This window comes from Lagenorhynchus albirostris, chromosome 1 (genome assembly GCF_949774975.1).
Source record: "Lagenorhynchus albirostris chromosome 1, mLagAlb1.1, whole genome shotgun sequence".
In the NCBI taxonomy this organism is placed as follows: domain Eukaryota; kingdom Metazoa; phylum Chordata; class Mammalia; order Artiodactyla; family Delphinidae; genus Lagenorhynchus; species Lagenorhynchus albirostris.
The window spans coordinates 87,855,986-87,875,780 of NC_083095.1; the positions used below are offsets into that span (position 1 = coordinate 87,855,986).

Sequence of the window (19,795 nt, forward strand, 5' to 3'; positions counted from 1 at the left end):
AATTCTCTACGTTAAAAATGCAAGTTAGAGCTCTTTTTTCATGGTTATAAGACTATTAATAATCTCTACTGTGACAGTTTATTGCATTTCAGCCCCCTTTATAAAATGTTAAATAGACTGGAGTAAGTTCTGCTTTTCTGCTTACTTTCAAATAGATGGATTAGCACAAAACCTGAATGGCTGACACCACTACCATGACCATTAAATAGTACATGGACCAGAGGGCAGTTTCATAGTGTGCAGGATGAGTTATAATAGAAAAAACTGGAAACATCCCCAATACAGGATTGGATAAAAATATGGAATATTCATATAATGAAATGCAATGAAAGTATGAAAAAACTATGTACATCTTTTATTATAGAAAGAGATATATTGTCCATGACACATCATTAAATTAAAAAGCTGTTGCAAAGAAATATGGGCAGAATGATTACATCTTTCCAAACATATATATCCATGCTTATATCTGTATATGAATAGACAAAGTCTGGGAACAAACATCAATTCATTAGCAGTGGATATTTTTAGATGGAGGGTTAACAGGTGATTTAAATTTTTATCTTTATTTTTACCTACATTGTGTGAACTTTTCACAACGGATATTAATTTTATAATTGGAAAAATATTAAGCTTAGTGGAAAAGTTTTTTAAAATATCAAACAAAAAATGCTCAGAAGAAAACCACAAGGAAAAAACAAAAACAAAACCCCAGCTCAACTGGCACCAGCATCATGGTCTAAAGGTTAAGTCCACATTCTTTTTCTTGGCTCCAAAGTCGTTCACAGGCTCTTTGACCCCTCCACGTGGAACAGGTTGCTTTCCTGGAATCATAATCTATTAAAGGTATATAAACCAGAGTCCATGAATTCTTTGAAGAATGAGTTTTCCCCAGACCAGCCCAGTGCCCAGCACCTAGCAAGGTGATAGTAAAAGTTTATAGAACCTGAATGATTGCTGTGAACACTGAGGCCTGATGGATAGGTTGGGGCCAGGCTAAGAAGAAAGAGGCCAAAGCTTTGGGGCACCTTTGTCCTGGGGACTAGAGGGCTCCTCTTCTTACTCTCCTTCCCTGCTCAGCACTGGCAACAGCAGGTACAGCAGGAGTGGTTTGGCCCACTGGGTGCGTGGGGTCAGAGAAATAGTCCAGAAATGTCAGGGCCAGCTGGGCCCACATCACTGGGGCTGACCCAGCTCAGTCGGGTCAGTGGTAGGAGGGGGAGGACCAAGGCTCCTGACCAAGCCAGGCTACAGCAAAACTCCTCCCCCCTCAGCTGCTGAGCTGCTGATAGCCCTCCCTCACACAAGAGTACCCAAAATGCGCTGTGTGGCCAGATCTGGTTAACCGACAGGTAAAGACAACATTGAAAAGGCAAATAGTTACACTGAGCTAGGCTCCTGGCAACCAAGGCCCAAAACTGTAGGATTCTGCAGCAGTACGAAGGGGGTTTGTTTCTTTTTTTTCTTGCTGCTGTTATAAATTACCACAAACCTGATGGCTTCAAACAACACACTTTATCATCCTACAGTTCTGTAAGTCAGAAGTCCAACACAAGTCTCCCGGGCTTAAAATTAAGGCAGGGCTGCTTTCCATTCTGCAGACTATGGGAGATTCCATGTCCTTACCTTTCCCACCTTCTAGAAGTTGCCTACATTCCTTGACTCACGCTCCCTCCTTCATCTGCAAAACCAGCATGCTGCATCTCCCTGATCGTACTTCTGTAGTCACATCTCCCTCTGACCACAGTCAGGAAAGTTCTCTGCTTTTTTTTTTTTTACCACTCAGCGAGGCATGCAGGATCCTAGTTCCCCAACCATGGATCAAACTGGTGCCCCCTGAGGTGGAAGCTCAGAGTCCTAACCACTGGACCACCAGGGAAGTCCCAAAGTTCTCTGCTGTTAAGTCCTATGTGGTTACACTGGGCGGACCCCAATCATTTCTGATAATCTCCCCATCTCAAGGTCCCTAACCTTAATCACACCTGCAAAGCCCTTTATGCCATGTAAGGTAACATATTCACAGGTTCCAGGAATTAGGCTATGAACATCCTTTTTTGGGGGGAGGGGGGAGGCATTAGTCTCCCTACCACAAGGTATGGTAAGGAGAAAAGTATAATATTGTTAATGATAAGTAGGCAGCTCTGTACATAACGACATGGATAGTATCGATGATATATTATGAAATGGAAATAAGCAAGTTCAGTACAGTATTTATAGAATGATCCAAATTTTGTGGAATCTCCCTTGCCCCCAATAAATGCTGAATGAATTCTCTCTGAGCCGCACCCCACCGTTCATAGCCTGGCTTCTTCGGCTTCTACCTCACCCACGCAACTCTCAAGGCACTGGTTTCTTCACAGTCCTCTTTTAGGAGAAGAGTTTAGAAAGGTCCAAGACACCAGAGAGTAGAGAGGAAAGGATCTGATGCAGCTTCAACATAGCAGGGGACAGCCAGAAAGGACCACACACTGCAATTGGCCAGAGGCAAGTGTCAGCCAGGCAATGTGGAAAGTGAGAAGGTGAGGCGTACAGGAATTTGCCAAAAGGGAAAAAGGGCATTTGAAGGAGAGTCTTCGTTTTTTAATAGTGCTGAATAGAATCCAAGGCAGGATAGAAAATCCAAGTAGGAATTCTGCAGTTTTAAGTAGGTTCTGAGATGCAGACGCAAGGACCTATGAGAGGAAAACACCCATGAAAGGAGGCCAGTAACTTAGTCACTGGGCGTAGCATTCCCCAGGGACGGTGCCCGATCCTTGGCTCCTGGGATTGTCCTGTTGTCCCCACAGTGTCAGCGGGTCTTGGCTTCAGCATTTCCCTAACGCTCTCTCCATCCAAGCTGAGGACCGATGCTACCTCTAACTCCCTTTATGCTTTTAGTGAGCACTGAGTTCTTAACACATAACAATAGCAGTCTCTGTAGTTATAATTTTAAAATTCCTCACCTTCCAAACTATATACAATATATATCCATGAAGGGATAGGCACCAAAGCTTAACAATGTTTCCTGAGGAGAGGACAATGAGATGGGAAGAGACACAGGAAGGCAACTTTCACTTTCACTCAGTAGACCTGTTTGTAGTTTTGCAACAGACATACATTCATGTATCAGAATTGTAATTAAAAATAAAAAGTGCTTGAAACACTGTGGTTACTACTGTTTATAGTTCTGTACTGCTTGATTTATTTTATACCAAGTCTGTGTGGTTTTCCCAATAAAATCACCCTGACAATTGGAAGAGCGTGGTGGTTACACACAAGCCTGTGAGGCAGAGATTCCTCACCAACGAGATACTTCACCTGTCTCAACTTTAGGCTTCCCACATACTCTCCCTCAATTAGTGAGAATAGTACTTGCCTTCCCGGGATCTTGTGAGGTTTTTTCCCTCCTTTGTATGGCGTCTGACTTTGAAACTATCAGGAAACAAGACGGCTCCCCTCTGTGTCCCATTTCCTTTGGGTCTGTTGCCTGTTACGTAACAGCACATATCTGAGAATTCAGTCGGCATGAACACCTTAGGTGGCTGCTAATAAATTAATTATTGGGCTGATTTGAACTCTAGATTGGATTCTCCTGGTTGGCAGTCTGGAATCTTCTGATTTATCCTTACAGTATTTCCATTTGCCACAAAGCCTGCACTCAATTGACATTGGCTGTATTCAATGGAATTTAACACAGAAGACTGAGGATTGCCAGCCCCAAAACAGATCTAACCAGGACTGACTTTTTTGTTAATTCTATTTTTCTAATTGAAGTATAGTTGATTTACAACACTGTGCCAATCTCTGCTGCACAGCAAAGTGACTCGGTTATACACATAGAGACATGCTTTCAGGATGGACTTCTGAGCAGGCAACCACCTTCAGACTCATTAAATTAAACCATTTAACGATAGTTCTCTCTGGGTTGCAGGGTCACTGTGGTTTTAATTTTCCTCTTTATAGTTTTTTTTATTTTTAATTTTTAAAAAATTTTATTTATTTTGGTCACGCTGCGCAGCTTGTGGGATCTTAGTTCCTCAACCAGGGATCAACCCCTGGGTCCCCTGCAGTGGAAGCTCGTAGTCCTAACCACTGGACCATCAGGGAATTCCCTATAGTTCTTTGATTGTTCCAATTTTCTACCACATGCATATATTATTTTTGTGGGCAGACAAAAACAAATGTGAGTTAAATAAAAACTACCATACATTGTGTTACTTGTTCCTGCTTTCTGCACCTTCTCATATGCTTTTAATCGTTGCCCTGATCCAAGCCACCCAATGAACCGTTTCGCACGAACCCCTTCTCAGAAGTGGTTGTCTAGTGGACATTATGAGGCCTTTCGAATCACATGGACCAGCATTTGAATCATAGCTCAGAGCTAACGTGGACGAGCATCTTAATTCTCTGAAACTGTCTCTTTACCTGTAAAAGAAAGTAAGACCTACCTTCTGGATTGTTGTATAGTTTGGGTTAGCAGCTTCGCAAACTTTAATGTGTATACGAGTCACCTGGGATGTTGTTAAAATGCAGGCTCTGATTTAGTAGGTCTAGGATGGGCCCGAGTGTCTCCATTTCTAAGAGCTCCAAGGTGCTGCTGATGTTGTGATGCATGTACCACACTTTGATTATGACATAACATTTGAAAGAGTCCAGGCACAAATGCCCTATGTGTGCTTTTTCCTCTCCTTCCAGGGGGCCTGGATTTTCTGGCTGTCTGATGAGTTCACCCCAGAAAAGTGCTGACTGAGATCCACTGAGGTGCAACCCAACTCATTTGAGCTTTAACCTATTCCTATTTTCTCCCTACTTCAATATCCTTCTTTTTCTTTCTGTTCAAGGACTTCATTCTTCCTTGGCCTAATAAAGATACAGGTACCTGTGCTTTTAGGTTTTCTTGTGGTTTTTTTTTGTTTTTGGCCGTGCCACGCGGCAGGTGGAACTTCCCTGCCCAGGGATTGAACCCATGCCCCCTGCACTGGAAGCGTGGAGTCTTATTAGGTTATTTTTTTTTTAAAGGAGCTTTACTGAGGTGTAATTGACATATGATAAATTACACTTAAAGTATACACTTTAATAAGTTCTATTACATGTATACACTTGAGAAACCATCATCATACTCAAGATAATGGATAAAGTGTCCTTAGGCTCCTGATGCTCCCTCCACCCTCTGGAAACCAACCATCTGTTACATAGATTAGTCTGCTTTTTCTAGAGTTTTAAATAAAAAGAATCATACAGCACATACTCTTTTTTTGTCTTGCTTTTTTCCTTCAGCCTCATTATTTCATCCATTATTCTGTGTACCAATAGTTCATGCCTTGTCTATTCAATGATTTTTTAAAATTTATTAATTTATTTTTGGCTGTGTTGGGTCTTCGTTTCTGTGCGAGGGCTTTCTCTAGTTGCGGCGAGCAGGGGCCACTCTTCATCGCAGTGCACGGGCCTCTCACTGTCACGGTCTCTCTTGTCGCGGAGCACAGGCTCCAGACACGCAGGCTCAGTAGTTGTGGCTCATGGACCTAGTTGCCCCACGGCATGTGGGATCTTCCCAGGCCAGGGCTCGAACCTGTGTCGCCTGCATTGGCAGGCAGATCCTCAACCACTGCGCCACCAGGGAAACCTCCATGCCTTATTTATTGCTGATAGTATTCCATCGTATGGATAGCTGTCACAGTTTGTTCATCCATTCGCCTGTTGATGGAAGTTTGGATTGTTTCCAATTTCTGGCTGTTACCAATAAAGCTGCTTTGAACAGTTTTGTACAAGTCCTCATCATGAAAATACACTTTCATTTTCTCTTGGGTAAATACCTAGAGTGGAGTGGTTGGGTCATATGGCCAGCATATGTTTAACTTTTTTAAAAACTGAAACTGTTTTCCAAAGTAGTTGTAACATTTTCCATTCCCAAAAAGAGTGTATGAAGTCCCAGTTCTTCCACATTCAGAAAATATTTACTATTATGAATAACATTTATTGTACAAAAGTTTTTTAGAAAAGTCATTAGGCCAAAAAAAAAAAAATTCTGCCATTCATCCCACTAATGGGAGATAACACTGTTAAAAGGCCATGTTTGTACATTTCCAGAAGTTTGCCCTCCTAGGCAAACAGTGGTCTCCTTTATTAAAAAAAAAACAAAAAAAACCTGAAAAAATATAATTTTTTCTGTCTTCACTGTTTTTTTTAAAAAAGTGTTTTAAAAACTGGTTTTCCAAGTGAATAGATCAGATTCTATCTTTTAAGAATTTTAAGTACTCCAGTATTTGTCTGTGATGTGGTAAACAAGGAATATAGAGGTGACCACCAGCCCTGTCTCTTCCTATGCTCCCAAGGCACTAGAAAACAATTCAACACTAACATTCCAGGCGTTAAGACCCTTAAATGACGTAACAACAAACAAACAAACAAAAGCGAGGGGCAGGAGTGTCTTTACTCATAACTTTATGCCTAACCATTATTCTTTCATTTCGAGAGAGTTATAAAGAGCTGGTAGAAAAAATAGGAAACTAGCATCAATAATCATAGTACACTTCTTAATCATTACTGAACACTCCCTCTGTGCTCCCCGGGGCTCCCTCTGTGCCATTATCTCCTTTCATTAGGTCTGCAGAGAGTATCCTTTTTCTAGTTTAGACACAAACACCACAGTAGGGATAGTTGAAACCTCTAAAAACATGTAAAAGAAATCCAGATGACATTGGTTGAGCTCTTTGGGGAAGCACCACCCAACTCCCTTCAAGTGCAAACCAGGGTGATTTCCAAGATCTCTGCCCCTCCCCCTCCCCATGGTTCACTTCCTCTTCTGAGTGTTCCACTCAGAAAAGATCCCTGTTCTCAGCTACCAGGTGATGTCAGCATCTTTTTATGGTATCTCTGGAGTGGAGGTTTCCTTAAGGAGTCTAACACTGACACGCTCTTAGAGTCAGTAGGCCTAACTTCTTTGGCTGGGCCCACAGCAGATGCAACCCGAATTCTCACTAAAATTGCCCAGTTCTCTATCTTCCAAGTGTCTGAAGCACGAATGACAAATGAATCAGGCCCATCTGAAAACTAACACTTAGCCTTTGTTTTCGTATCCGTAAAAATGTAACGGGGTAATTCCTACATCCTAATGTTTACTCACGTATTCCCTCGCATGTTCGTTCGTTCTTTCATTCGTAGGTTCATCCATCCATCCTTCCAACCATCTATCCATCCTTCCATCCATCCATCCATTCACTCATTCAGTCAGTTTACCAACTATTTACTCCATGCCAAGCACCATTCTAGTGTGGTAATTTGCAGGGAATGATGTTCCTCAAGGGATCGGTAAAGCCTAACGCTCTAAGCAGTTACTGCTTTTACCTTTTACTATCAGGGGTCATTTCCCTACAAATCAACAAAACAAAGAAAATTACCTAAACTACAGAGGCAAGATACAGGCCAGACTTTCTCCACACAGGGTTTTCCCCGAAGGGACTCAGGAAGCAAGCAGGTCCTCCTTCACTCTGGACGGTTCTCTGAGCTGTCCTCATGAGGCCTCGAGGTTTCTGGACGACTTTTCTTGCCCAAAGAATCCCGAAGCCCTACAGCGTATTTCCGGGCTGTGATTGCGAACCCAAGTTCTGATTCTGCCCAGTACCATTCAATCTCTGTCCTTACTCTCATTAATTTTTCTGGGCTTCAGTTTTCCCGATCGAAAACCAGGTTCTAGGCTCCTAACTAGCTGGGGCATGTTTGGGGAGCAAGTGCCTTAGCGTTTCTGATGCTGTTCCGAAAAGCGAAGGTTCCTCCGGACTGAAGCTCTCGGGTGGGCGGCCCGCGCCCCAAGCTTGGGCGCGCACCCCTGATAAGAGGGCGCCAATGTACAGACAGCGAATCCACCCGGTTCAACCCTGCCTTCCTAAGCATCACGAGACTTATCAGAAAATGAAACTGAAAATCGGAAAGTCCCTCTTTCTAACCTGCCAGGGCCTCGCTCGCTAGGAGACCGGTGACGGCCCGGCGGGCACGGTTCTGATTGGCGGCCTGGGCCTGGCTATAAGTGCGGGCGCGGGACCGGGTCCTCACTGACGCCGGAGCTGCTCCTGTAGCGATGGCCCCCTTCATGACTTTGGTCCTGCTCGGGCTTCTCTCGCTGTCTGGCCTGGACGCCGTCCAGCGTGAGTGTCACCTCCTCCCTTCCCCTCTTCCACTAGCCCGTCCCTGTCCCGCTAGCAGCCACTGGGCACTAACTCCGTACCCCCCGGTCCCGCTCCCAAGGTTCGGTGGAGTAGCACGAGGCTTTCTCTCGGGCTGTGGAGGCGGTTGGGGTGTGTGGAGTGGGGAGGGGCTGCGAGCCCAGGACGCCGGCTTCTCCGGGATGGGGGGAGGGGACCTCTGGCATGCTCGCACCGGGTGGGTCGGGACAGAGCGACCGAGTTGTGGGAGGGGTTCTCTTCCGCTGGTTCGCTGGGCCTTTGGCTTCTCCCGCGCAGCGGGAGCGGAGGGCGGGCTGGCGGGTCCCAAAGGGCTGGGTTGGGGGCTGCGAATGGGTGGAGACCACGCGTGGGCTTTGGGGGAGTCGCCGCCAGGGTGTATCAGTCCGCTGGGAGCCCGAGGGCCTCGAGCTTCCTCCAGGCGCCCGCCAGGTTCAGCTGCCTCTCTGCACGTTCCCCAAATCCGCGACGACCAAACCACGGCGAGGAAGTTGCACGCGACTCTTGTGGAATGTCCTGAGGTGTTTACATAGCGCTTCACGTCGTTCATTCTCTTGTTCCCGCTACCTGTCGCTCTTAATAATAATCATAGAGCTACCCGTTGGCGGCTTACTGACCTGCGCTATGTGCTGTATGTCATTTAATTGTGAAATGCGTCTACGATGTAAACAGGGTGCCTTTATCATCAGCTTGTCATAGATGAGGAAAGGGAGGCTAGAAGAGCTGAAGTAACTTAATCACGCAGGGGATTTATGGCAGACAGTAGAGCCTGACCAGAGCATTTGGGGGGTCGTGAGCCCTTTGCCTGTAATCCGTGCGTTTTTCACAGCCTTCTGGGGAGAGATTCTCGGGAGCAGGCTGGGCGGACATGGGCCCCTGTTGCCTTTCTTCACAGAGGGCTCCTCCTTTGGCTCCTTGCCTGGTTCTTTCCAAGATGAACTGAGTATGTACTTTCAGGTTTGAGTAAGCGAAGGTTTATCATTCAGAAAGGTTGTAAAACTAGGGATAAGAGCAATCAACATGCTTACCCAAGCTGTCAGGGACACCATGGATACTCAGTACCTTCTAAATACCCTGCAATATACCGGACCCTCAGATTTTTCTCTCTCACAAAAGGCTCTGTGAAGCGGGTTTTTTTTTGTGTGTGTGTGTGTTTGTTTGTTGTTGTTCATGAGAAAAAGGAAGTTAGTTTAAAATTTATTTAGAAAAGAAGCATAATGTGTGTATTATCACTATTATTGATATTTGTGGTTGCATACAGCTGTAGAAAAATAGCAAGCCGACATTAAAAACTATCTGAATTTGAAAATTTCCTAAGTAATACATGCCTGCAAGATATACAAGGCCATTTCTGGAACGTATACAAGAAACATGTAATTGTGATTCCCTCTGGGGGATCTATTTTCTGCTCTTTCCCCTATGTGGGTTTTATTTTACTCTGGGTGTAGATAATTTTTCAATTAAACTACAGAAACTCAAATAACTCTCCCCAAAAACCTTAGCCAGTAAGTGGTTGAGGGCAGATTCAAACCCAGGCCTGTCTGATACACCTCCTCTTCTTAGAAGCCACTATTGTGATATTCTTCCAAAAAAAAAAAAAAAGAAAACCCACAAACTGCCTAGCTCGCTCAAAGAGAGAATTCCAGGTGGGCTGAACCTGTGCTCTCACTACTGTAGCACCTACATGTTCTAATTATTAGAAGCTCAAATGCAAAGAGGTTTCTGAATTATCTTCACTTTGAACTATGAAAAAATATCAGGGCTTCATGGTATGTCCAGTCTAGCTCTTGGTGGGCCTAGGGACCTTTTCTTTGATGATGGGACATTTCTAAACAGATACATCTGGTCAGAGTGGCCTGGTACTCCACCTTCTCTCTACCACTGGACATGGAGGATGAGCTGAACTTTATAATCTTGTACCCTGAGTGTATTTGTATTTAAGTGGTTATATACATATATTTATATCAGTCTGTATATTCAGTAGCAGCAACACTTCACTTTGCAAGAAAAATATAGAAATAGAGTTTATAATATTTTCTTTACACATCCCCTTGGAGGGTCTAGACATGCATCCCATTTTGGAAGCCACTGTTCTGTAGCATTATGCAATATTCCCAACCTGGCAGATTATGGCAATCACTTGAGCATGCTAATTAAAAATACATATTCCACTGTCACATGCATTATTCCAGCTGGTCCTAATGGAGAGTATGTTCTCTCCCATTTGCCATAGTCCTCACCCTTCCCTATTGTTCTTACCCAGCCCAACAACTTCATTTAAGGTATTTGCCAGCTCCTGTAGGTGTTTCAGTTTTGTTTCTTTGTTTTCTAGCTCATGAAATCAGATACAGATTCAGATAGAGATTTGTCATATAAACTCTGGACGCGATGAGGAGGTTGTGTTTTGTAGAAATATACTTTGGGTTGACTCTGTTAGGAACCTGAGCAAGGAGGTAACAATAATTACACCTGCCACTTACAGAGCAATTGCTGTGTGCCAGGCACTGTACTAGGCACATATTGAGAAGTCTGATCGGTGTGGATCTAGGCAGGAGGCAAAAAAAAAAAGGAGTAAACATAGGGGGAAAAATTGACTGGGTTGAAACAGCGTACAATAACGGGAATTTTTTTTTTTTTTTTTTTTTTGCGGTATGTGGGCCTCTCACTGTTGTGGCCTCTCCCGTTGCGGAGCACAGGCTCCAGACGCGCAGGCTCAGTGGCCATGGCTCACGGGCCTAGCGGCTCCACGGCATGTGGGATCTTCCCAGACCGGGGCACGAACCCGTGTCCCCTGCTTCGGCAGGTGGACTCTCAACCACTGCGCCGCCAGGAAAGCCCAATAACGGGAATTTTTGATGTGGCTAATATGGGGGGAGTGTGAAGTGAGAAATGAAGCTTGATAAGTAGATTACGGCCAAATCATGTAGACTTTTGAGTGATAAGGAATTCTGTGGGTGCTGAGGAGCCAATGAAAAGTTCTTGAGATTCTCCACAGAAAGATTATTAAAGATACAGCACAATCTTCACTGACACTGAAGAAGATGTTAAGAGAAATCTGCTAGAAAAAGCCTGAAAGGCACGTGTAGGGGAATTATGTGGGAAAGATACTAAGTCATGGTTTATCCCAGAAAATGGAGGCTGCCTTTTGGAAAAATGGAAGCTCATTTGGCATGAGGGGAAATGGAATTGGGAGAAATGGAGGATCAAATAGAAACACTTGGGGCCTGATCTAGCTTTAGACCAAGGTAGCCCCAAGTGAAATACTCTGCAATTTCATCTGTCTTCCCCTGCTGCTCCTCAGGTCCTCCAAAGGTTCAGGTTTACTCACGACACCCCGCAGAGAATGGAAAACCAAATTACCTGAACTGCTATGTGTCTGGGTTCCATCCACCCCAGATTGAGATTGATTTGCTGAAGAATGGGGAGAAGATGGAGGTGGAGCAATCAGACCTGTCTTTCAGCAAGGACTGGTCTTTCTACCTTCTGGTCCACGCTGAGTTCACTCCCAACGCAGTGGATAAGTACAGCTGCCGCGTGAAACACGTTACTCTCAGAGAGCCCCAGATAGTTAAGTGGGGTAAGTTTTCAAGTTCCTTCCTTAGCTGCTGACAGTTGTATCTGAACATAGCCACAGCATAAAGCTGCCTTCATATAAGAACATGTGCATACTGGGATTATCAGGGAATGTTATTAAAGCTCTGATTAGTGGCACCTTCTGAGAGATCTCTGCACAGCGTGGTCACGGAGACAGTGGTTTCCCTGTAGTGAGAGCAGGGAGCAGTAGCAGCACTTCCACAAGTGCACAGGCACTCCCAATGATTCTTCCCTACTGGCTTCCTTGGGCCTTCCTGATAGCCTCAGGGATACTCAGGACCAAGGAGAGTCTCAGGAAGGCACCGGTCTTGTCTGTAAGTCCTGCTATGGTAGTGCCCTCCAATCCTAGACTCCTTCAGTTCTCTGGCTGGCTTGGGATCTAAGGCTAGTAGGCAAGGTGGGGACCTGCTGGGTTTTTCTTAACGAGGCACTCATGGTGAGGGACAGTGGGCTCTTCTGCCAGCTTTATTTATAACAGTTTTAGACATTTGTTAGTACATAGTATTTCAAAAGTGAAACTTAACTGTTTCTCTTTTTCTTTCTCCATTTTCTTTTCTGTAGATCGAGACCAGTAACCAGCATCATGGAGGTAAGTTTCTAATCTTAAGAAAATCTTTCTTTTATAAAGTAATTTATTTATTTTTGGCTGCGTTGGGTGTTTGTTGCTGCGTGCGGGCTTTCTCTAGTTGCAGCGAGTGGGGGCTACTGTTTGTTGTGGTGGGCTGGCTTCTTATTGTGGTGGCTTCTCTTGTTGTGGAGCACGGGCCTAGGCGTGCCAGCTTCAGTAGTTGTGGCATGTAGGCTCAGTAGTTGTGGCTTGCGGGCTCTAGAGCACAGGCTCAGTAGTTGTGGTGCACAGGTTTAGTTGCTGTGCGGCATGTGGGATCTTCCCGGACCAGGGCTTAAACCTGTGTCCCCTGCATTGGCAGGTGGATTCTTAACCACTGCGCCACCAGGGAAGCCCCAGAAAATCTTTTTTTAATGTCACTATCCTGGGGACTGTTATAGACAGCTCTCATATGATAACCCGCACTGTCTGGAGGACATTCATCAGGGTAGCAATTTAGCAGGCAGAGAAGAACCCCACGGGGTCACATTCCCTTCTCCTGTGGGGTGGCATGAGGAAGGCATGTGACCCTGAGTGTGTCTCTGCCAGCATCACTGACCCTCTAAAGGGAGGACAGAAGAGCTACAGGTGTGCTGTGACAGGACAGAGGCTGTGGTTACCCACAGCACCTTCAAGGGTTTGCTCTTTCTTCTGCCATTTCTGCCTTGGGCATCTCTGTGCCTTCAAAAGTGAACCGTCCCTTCCTTTGCATGACAGTTGCTTTGTTATTCAGCCATAAGGGAAGAGTGACATGATTCTGCAGATGCACCGTTCCTAAGTGTGTGGGCACTGTGGTTGCCTCTAGAAGCTCCCAGTCCAATAGAGGAAAGAAATGGAAACAGATTGTTGTAACCTAATGTAAAGCTACTATAACAGACGTATCTTGCAAGTATCTGTAGCTGCATGAAACAGGGAGCAATTAGACTTCTCTGCATCTTCAGTTGGAGGCCAGAGGCAGATAATCCAGCTTTTCTGGGAAATTTTACTCCACAGGGTATCTTGGCACTGAAAACCTATTCAAATTTCCTGTTACACTGTAGGACAGGGAAGGTAATTTTCGAGAGCATGAGAGAGTTTGGGTGACCTGCCCAGAGTCAACACAGTTACTAAATGGTAGAGCCAGGATCTGAACTATAGTACCAGCATTCTTTCCTCTAAGGTTATGGGGGAACCAGTGGGATAAACTAGTAGGATATGCTCTTTTAATGAGTCTGGAAAATTGCCTGCAGCTATTACTTTTACCAACAGTGATTTATATAGCACAGGTTAGGTGAATTTTGGTAGTGCTATCTGTAATCCAAATAAAATAAATGTATTTGCTAATAACCCTTTTTTTCTTTTTTTCAGGTTTGAGGATGCCTCATTTGGATTGGATTAATTCCAAATTCTGTTTTCTTGCTTTTTAATACTGATATGCTTTTATGCTTTATGGACATAAATCAGAAGTTATATTGATGTTACGACAAATATCATCTTCTTTATAATTTTTCTTTGTGCACTATGTCTCCATGTTTGACCTGTCTTGGCATGTAGTTGTAGTTGGGGTGCTGGCAGCTTAGAGGTGGGGAGAAAAGAACTCTCATGTTCAGCATCAACATCTTGGTCAAATTTAAAGTCTTTATTGTCTTTTGCACACAAAACTAGGTAGTAAGATAACTATGCATATTTAGAGTAAACCTCCAATTTGTAATGTTTCTTAGAATTTTGGAAAATTTTTGGAAAGATAATTGTCAGAATTATTGGAAATTTTTTATAGCGGATGACATTTTGTCATATGAAATCATATTTACTTAACATCTGTTAGTATGAGACATGGTTGTGCCTGTTTTTATGTTATTTCGTTTCACTAATTAAAATGCTGGTAAAACTTGATGTGTTTAGTACTTATATATCACTCCTCTTCTAACCCCTTTGTTCAAACAGGGAAATGATCTTCAAATATCACTTGGAAAAGAGTGTGAACTCCTGATGTATAGGGTTTGGCTCACAGTGGAAGGGGCATCAGTGATCTGCATTTTACAAATGAGGAACAGCATCTGCAAGAAGTTAAATGACTTAGGGTGACACAGCTATCTGCTGGAAGACCTGGCTTCTGTCTTTTCACCAGAATTCTGTTCCCTGGGCTAAGAAATGAGGACTGTGCGGACTTTAAGAGGGAGCAAAAGTATCTGGAGGATTTCTTATTTTAGCAAGCAATATACCTAAATGAAAAATACTAGATTAAAAAATTTCAAGGCATAATTTATACTTGATGACCAGCTTTGTGCATTTAAAAAAATCTGACCATGAATTTGAGTGAGTTAGTGCTAGGTACTGATGAGATGAATAAGACATAACACTGCTCTCAAATTGCCTTAGTGGAGGGGTAGACATGCACTTGAACAATTAAAATATATCCTGATAAAGAGTATAGCATAGTTATGCTCGAACAACTAGGTGATAGGAAAATGTGTTCAGGGAACAAAAATCCTTAGGTACATTGTACGGTAGCTCTGTTTTTATTTCTTAAGGAACTTCCATACTGTTTTCCATAGTGGCTATACCAATTTACATTCCCACCAACAGTGCACCAACTGTGCTCCCTTTTCTCCAATATTTATCTATATTTCTGCCTAACTAACTTCCAATATGCAAAAACAAAAACTTTAGGTAAGTGTTAAGGAAGGCATTTGCTTGTGCTGAGACTTACTGGGTAGTGGTTCTTCCAATTGGTAAATGGGGCCTGAGGTAAGGAGGTAAAATTATAAGATGTATGGAGCTATGACAGGTGTGGATAATTCCAACCAGTGGAGCAAGGGTACCTGGGTGAAGACTTGTAGGAACTCAGCTGAGCAGATTGAGGGGTGCCTTATTTAGACTGATAACTCTCCACCCTCGATGCACATTAGAATCACCTGTGGAACTTAATAAAAAATACCAGCTCTAAAAAATAAAGTCTATTAAAAAAAAAGCAAAAATGCCAGCTTTCCAGGCACCAATCCAGAGCAACTAAATCACATGGAGCCCAGATATCAGTATTATTCTTAGTTTTTTTTTCTTTTAATTAAGACCTTATGTTTTTAGAGCAGTTTTAGGTTCACAGCTGAATTGAGGGGAAGGTGCAGGTATTTCACATCTACCCCCTGCTCCCACATATGCATAGCCTCCCCCATTATCAACATCCCCCACCAGAGTGGTATATTTGTTACAACTGATGAACCTACACTGACACATCATAATCAACAAGGTCCATAATTTAAGGTTGCTCTTGGTGTTTTGTTCTGTAGGTATATACTATGTATAATGACATGTATCCATCATTATACTGCCCTAAAATTACTATGTGCTCGGCCTATTAATTTCTCCCACCCCTGGCAATCACTGATCTTTTTACTGTCTCCATAGTTTTCCTTATCCAGAATCATACAGTATGTAGCTTTATCATACTGACTTTTTTAATTTAAAAAAATTTTTATTTTTAAAATATTTATTTATTGGCTGCATTGGGTCTTCGTTGCTGTGCGCAGGCTTTCTCTAGCTGTGGCGGGGGGGGCGCTACTCTTCATTGAGGTGTGTGGGCTTCTCATTGCGATGGCTTCTCTTGTGGAGCACGGGCTCTAGGCACACGGGCTTCAGTAGTTGTGGCACATGGGCTTAGTTGCTCCACGGTTTGTGGGATCTTCCCAGACCAGGGCTCAAACCTGTGTCCCTTGCATTGGCAGGTGGATTCCTAACCACTGCACCTCCAGGGAAGTCCCTCATATTGACTTCTTTCACGTAGTTATATGCATTTAAAGTTCCTCCATGTCTTTTCATGACTTTATAACTCATCTTTTAGCTTTGAATAATATTCCATTGTCTGGATGTACCACAGTCTATTTATCCATTCACCTACTGAAGTACATCTTGGTTTATTCCAAATTTTGTCAATTATGGATAAAGCTGCTATAAATGGCACGTGCAGATTTCTGTGGACATAAGTTTTCACAGTATTGTTTGTTTAAGGTTTTGAATAGTTCTTATGTGCAGCCAAGGTTGAGACCTATTGGGTTAAATCATAAAGGACTTTTTGTTCCATGTCACTCAACAGAACAATTTTGTGAAAAGCTGCTTTGCTGGCTAATGGTTCAATGTAATGCCCCTTTGGAGCATGGCTTAGTCCCCCATTTCAGAAGAAGAGGTTGATCAAAGAGGAGAAATATTGGACCTTAATTAAGCTTATTAAATATAACTGTGCAATGCAGATTAAAAAGTCTCAATTTCAGTAATAAAGAATTAGATCTTATATACTGACATGGAAGAAGAACCATGCTATATTGCTGAAACAAAAAGCAGTTTCTAGAAAATCTATATTGGAAGCCATTATATACAAGCGCATGCATTTTATATTTGTATCACACACCATAGCAGGTCTGGTAGGCAATGCCCTGAATAGTTGTTACTCAAGGCATGGATGAGGGGTAAATAAAGAAGAGAAAGCTGACTAGTGTGTTGGAAAATCAATTTGCTAAAATCCATTTTCCTTGGTGTCAGTTGGTGTTTTTCTGAAACCATATGTATCGGGGGGAAGGAGGAGGGATTTGGGGGTGGGATGAGAGTGGAGGAGTAGAGGGGAAATGGCAGGGTCAGACCCTGAGCAGTGGTGTTTCCATCCTGCTCACCATGGCCAACAATAGAGCCTGTGTCTTGCTCTTCTAAACACTGGGATGTGGCAGCTGAGCCAACCACCACCTACCATGGCCTGGCCAGATGGAAGGAGGGTGGAACCCACAATACTCCACCATTCTCCCAGGCAGGGGGCTGGTCTCACCCCAGGCTGTGCTGATAAAAGGGCCCAAAGAAGCTGTCTCTCAGTTTGGGGCAAATTGATTATTTGAAGAATTATTTGGCTAATTGATATATAACATTTTTCTTTTAGGAAATTGATTTTATAATTGTTCTAAAATTGTCTCCCTCATCAAATAGTGAAAATAAAGAAAAAAATATCATAAACTCCTGTAATCTCTTATAACAGGATTACCACCTTTTGGACTCCATTGGATTCTCTCAATGTGTACCCATCACTCTCCATTTTATGTTATGGCTATTTTTAAAATTTAACCTTTGGTAAATAGTTCTCCTTGCATTTCCTTATAATTCCCCATTTAGAAGAATTTAGAAAGGTCCAAGAAACTAGAGAAAGACAGCATATGATTGGATGCAGGTTCTAGAACTGAAGGGACAGCCTGAGGGGACCCCCTACCTTAACTGACCAAAGCAAGCAATAGTGAGAAAAAGCTTTAGGGTGGGACCCATGGCTTAAGGCAATTCACCAAGGTAAAGGGAGAAAAAACACACCTGGAAGAGAGAGTCTAAAGAAATTCAGAAATGAGAGTTCGAATTCATCAATTTTAACCTGGAACTGCTCTGCTAATCCAAAGACCTACAAGGAAACATCAAGAGATGAGACTGTGACTGTAACTTAGTGGTTTGTGTATTCCTCAAGAATGGTGCTCAGATCTTGGCAACTGTGGTGGTCATCCTGCTCATCCCCCATTTCAGAGCATCAGCGTTTGCCATCTCAGGCACTCCAAGCTGAGGTGCTACCTCTGACCCAATTTTTATATAGATTTAAAACAAACTACATTAAACTTTAACTTTTTTTCTCAACCTCTCTAAGCACATACACCAACAAGAAAAGGTCCAAAAATGTATCCAACTACCTCTTAACAATGTTTACCTGGGGGTAGGGGCTAAGATTTCAGGAGAAGATGGAGGCAGACTTTTAAAATATAATTCTACATACTTCTATATGATCTGAATTTTTACATCTTTTATTATTTGAGTGTATGCTCATTATTTTTAAAAATAGAAAGTTTGTATAGGCAGAAAAGAAACTTGTTAATCCCACCACCCAGAGATGATCACTTATCAGTGTTCATTTTGGTGTGGTTAGCTTTTCAGGAGATTTTAATTTTTGTTCTATCATTTAAAAAATGGTCATTATTATTATGTTTACTTAAAAATTGTTTGAAATAATAATTTTTATATCTCACTTTTTTTTCACTGTCCCAAATGAAAACATGGCATAAAAGGAAACAATACAGAGAACTGGCAAATGTTCTTTTCTAGTTTTTGTCAACAACTACTCTCCCAATATGTTTGGGCTTGTTGCTTTTTACTTATATTTCTTATGTTGTAAACTCTTGAGGTAAAACTCAAAGCCTTTCTTTAATAAAAATGAGTATTTTGTCTGCGATGTAGCCATCAAGATTTTAGGGCCAAAAATTAGCCTCATCTTTCCTTGAATTCTAGGCTTTTACAAAAAAAAATTGAAGACTAAAATTTGGGTCCCAGTTATATTAAGAAATAAAGTATCTGTGAGTACCTTAATTGGAAACTTTATGCATTAAAAACTATTCTGGGGCTTCCCTGGTGGCGCAGTGGTTGAGCGTCCGCCTGCTGATGCAGGGGACACGGGTTTGTGCCCCGGTCCAGGAAGATCTCACATGCTGCGGAGTGGCTGGGCCCGTGAGCCATGGCCGCTGAGCCTGCGCGTCCGGAGCCTGTGCTCCGCAATGGGAGAGGCCACAACAGTGAGAGGCCCGCGTACCGCAAAAAAAACACCCCACTATTCTGATACTTTAGAGAGCATAAGAAGGGCTAACAGAAAAAAAAACAACTAGTAAATACAATTAAAAATCACAGTTTGATCATGTATCAAGTACTTATTATGCACTAAATTCAACACAACTTCTCTCATTAATTGGATACAGTTATTCATCTTCTTCAGTCCTCCACAACATAGATGATTAAAAAGTCTACAAAACTAAGGAGATATTTATATCTCTATAGCACACAGGCCCAACTAAAGACCGCAGTGATGTGCAGCCTTCCCCTCCCCCATGGCCCACTTCCTCTTTTTACTGTTTTCACTTAGAAAAAACAGAGAGGACTCTTGATGCCACACAATGCCATACTGTTATTTGAAGTGGGTTTTTTGGTATGCTAAGCGATCTACAACTTTGCATACCATTTTCATCATCTGAAGAGTCAGTAAATGTCTTAGGTTGAGTTCTTGGAGAAGCAGGCCCTGAGCCAGTGGATGTAAGTGATTTAGTATTTAGAAAGGGCTTCCACGCAGAGAGTCCCATACAGGATAAACCCAAGGAGAAACATGCCGAGACACATAATAATCAAACTGGCAAAAATTAAAGACAAAGAAAAATTATTGAAAGCAGCAAGGGAAAGATGACAAATAACATACAAGGGAACTCCCATAAGGTTAACAGCTGATTTCTCAGCAGAAACTCTACAAGCCAGAAGGGAGTGGCATGATATACTTAAAGTGATGAAAGGGAAGAAGCTACAAGCAAGATTGCTCTACCCAGCAAGGATCTCATTTAGATTTGATGGAGAAATCAAAAGCTTTACAGACAAGCAAAAGCTAAGAGAATTCAGCACCACCAAACCAACTCTA

At 42.8% G+C, this 19,795-nt stretch overlaps 1 protein-coding gene across 1 annotated transcript; it reads left to right on the forward strand.

Moving 5' to 3' along the window:
- The first annotated feature begins 7,976 nt into the window (after positions 1 to 7,976).
- Positions 7,977 to 14,229, forward strand: LOC132520389 (beta-2-microglobulin-like). The gene is made up of 4 exons (XM_060149146.1): positions 7,977 to 8,120; positions 11,458 to 11,733; positions 12,312 to 12,339; positions 13,705 to 14,229. Exons 1-3 carry the CDS (start codon positions 8,054 to 8,056, stop codon positions 12,323 to 12,325), a joined length of 357 nt encoding a protein of 118 aa, XP_060005129.1. The 5' UTR covers positions 7,977 to 8,053; the 3' UTR covers positions 12,326 to 12,339; positions 13,705 to 14,229.
- The last annotated feature ends 5,566 nt before the right edge of the window (positions 14,230 to 19,795 follow it).